The sequence below is a fragment of the Orycteropus afer genome, unplaced genomic scaffold (assembly GCF_000298275.1).
Source record: "Orycteropus afer afer isolate SDZICR_OR568_19922 unplaced genomic scaffold, OryAfe1.0 scaffold00283, whole genome shotgun sequence".
NCBI lineage: Eukaryota > Metazoa > Chordata > Mammalia > Tubulidentata > Orycteropodidae > Orycteropus > Orycteropus afer.
Genome location: NW_006921870.1, coordinates 4,338,456 through 4,340,877, shown reverse-complemented (window position 1 = coordinate 4,340,877; position 2,422 = coordinate 4,338,456). Strand labels below are relative to the sequence as shown.

Genomic DNA, 2,422 nt, shown 5'->3' with positions numbered 1-2,422 from the left:
AAAAAAAAATTATACCATCACCTCAAAAGTTTGTCATTAGGGTAAAGAGACAAAAAATGTACATAAAAACTTAGCCAATACTGACACAAAGTAAATTCTCAGTAAAGAACTAAGTATAGGAACCCAGCTTGTAATCTTTCTCTACCATGATGGGCAAGACACCTATCTTCTGCTATAGTCCAGTTATACTGTGACAACCTCATTAAATTATGACTAGCTTTAATATTCAAAACATTCAAAGGTATCAGAACAAATTTAAACAAAGCTTTGCTTCATGTTTACACAAAGCTTTGAATAAAACTGAGTTTTGTGATGGACCAGGCATGAAAGGCAATAGGAGTAATTTCAGGAAAATTATCTCTATAAATCCAACTTTACAGCTCCAGATTCAGTTAGAGAGTACAGCACGCTTACAAGAACTGTAACACTGTAATTCTATTCTCAGCAAATAATTAGGCAATCATTTAATGAATGCTGTTTAATGAAAATAGTAATAAAAAGCAAACCTGTGTGTGTGTGTAGACATATTCTCTCTATTCCCAAAGCCAACACTTTCTCAAAAGTTGTAAAAGTGTTCGCTAAAATGCTTTTAAGTACATAAACCAAACTTCCAAGCCACTTAGAGCTGAGGTGTAAAGAATGAGAAGCGTAGGGGGAAAGAAGGTAACTGGATTTACCTTTCTGTACAGTTTTAAAAAGAATGTATTACTTGTGATTTTAAAATTTTTTTAGACTTAAAAACGTGTTCATTAGCAACACTAAGAACTGTGTCCTGTTAACAAGACTTTCAAGTGATTGCAAAATCGAAGACACTAAACCTATTACATTTGATTGTACTGGATAATGCAATCATTAAAAAGAAGCAAATTAGAAATTCATTTATTCGTCCTCCAGTGATGCTACTGCATTAAGTCGTGAGAAATTAAGGGAAAGTTGAGTGCCCGCTGGCCCCGCGCTAGTCACTCAGCTGAAGGGACTACCATCCTCGTGAGAAGAGAGCGATGGGAGGCAAGCTCCAAGGAGGCCTACAGAATAAGAGGGGCTGCCCACACGAAAGGCGGAAAACCACCCAATACCCTCATGTTTTTGAGAATTTTTTTCTTTTTCCTGCAACTTTACGCTGACGTGTCCGAAGCGCGGAAGAACTGCGGCACCGCCTCCCTCTGACCCCCGAGGCTCCACCAACCTCAGACCACGTCGCCCTTCTGCCTTTCCCAAGTGGCCGAAAGGCGCCGCCCGGAGCGTGAGAATAAGTGCAGCGGGCAGCTGGAGACCTGCCTGCCCGCACTCACCTGCACGCCTAAGTGCGCGAGCCGGGCCTCGAGCTCCGGCTCCAGGACCAGCAGGAAGGAAGTGGCGCGAGATGTAGAGCCGCCGCCAGAGTGTGCCAGGACCACTTCGGCCGTCACTTTGGCCAGGTGGCTGCTCAGGTCTACCGTGCGCTTCACATCTTCGATGACCAGCGGTACTACTTCCGAGGAGGCCCTGTACAGCGCCGGGGCCCAGGCCCCGAGCAGCAGGAGCATGAACAAGCGGGCGAAGGGCGACTCCATGACAGGGGCCGAGTTGAGCGGCTGGCCAGGCCCAGCGCCGCCGCTAACCCGCCTCCTGCCACTGCGAGGCTGCTCATTGGGCCCAGACTGGCGCCACAAGATGGCGGCGCATAGGGAGAAGGACCCTGCCCGTCTCCACGGCAACCGGGAGGCCCACCAAACGCCTGAGTGAAACGACTTCCCAGAGCTCCCTCAGGCAACTTCCGTTTGTAGTGGAAGCATTACAGAGAGGACCTCTGCTGGCGTAGAGGTTAGAGCATTGGGTTGCTAACCAAAAGGTTGGAGGCTCCAACTCACTATGTGCTCTACATGAGAAATATGTGACAGCCTGTTTCAGTATGGGAGCTCTGGTGGTGTAGTGCCTATAGCATTTGACTGGTAACCAGAAGGCTGGTGGTTCAAACCCACCAGCCACTCCTTAGAAGGAAGTTTGGACAATCTACTTCCATACTAATACTGCCTTGGAAACCCAAGGAGGGGTCACTGTGAGTCAGGTTAAACTCCGTGGCAGTGAGTTTGGTTTTTTTGTTTGTTTGTTTTGCTTCAGTAAAGATTTATAGCCTTGGAAACCTATGGAGTAGTTCTACTCGGTGGATATGAATTGGGATCTACCTAATGGCAGTGGGTACACAATTACATGTCCCTATGAGTGGGAGTCTATCAACTAACACCACCACTGTGGGGGTTAACACAGAAAAAACTTAGGTGCTAGCATATCTGAATAAGGCGACCTCAGAGCTAAATCAAAACTCTTTTTGAATTAAGCTAAGATTTTCATTTTTACCTTTCTAAGAAAAATAAATATCAACTTGGGGAGGGATATTAAAATGTTACTGTTGGAATAACAAAGAAGAACCAGATTTCTAACC

The 2,422-nt window shown here is 45.7% G+C and overlaps 1 protein-coding gene across 1 annotated transcript in view; it reads right to left on the bottom strand.

Annotated features, from left to right (window-relative positions):
- Positions 1 to 1,553, bottom strand: part of RPN1 (ribophorin I) — a 45,264-nt gene extending 43,711 nt beyond the window's left edge. The window contains exon 1 of the mRNA XM_007950639.2: positions 1,293 to 1,553. Coding sequence (XP_007948830.1) covers positions 1,293 to 1,553 — 261 coding nt within the window. The remainder of the gene's footprint in view (positions 1 to 1,292) is intronic.
- Positions 1,554 to 2,422: the final 869 nt, after the last annotated feature.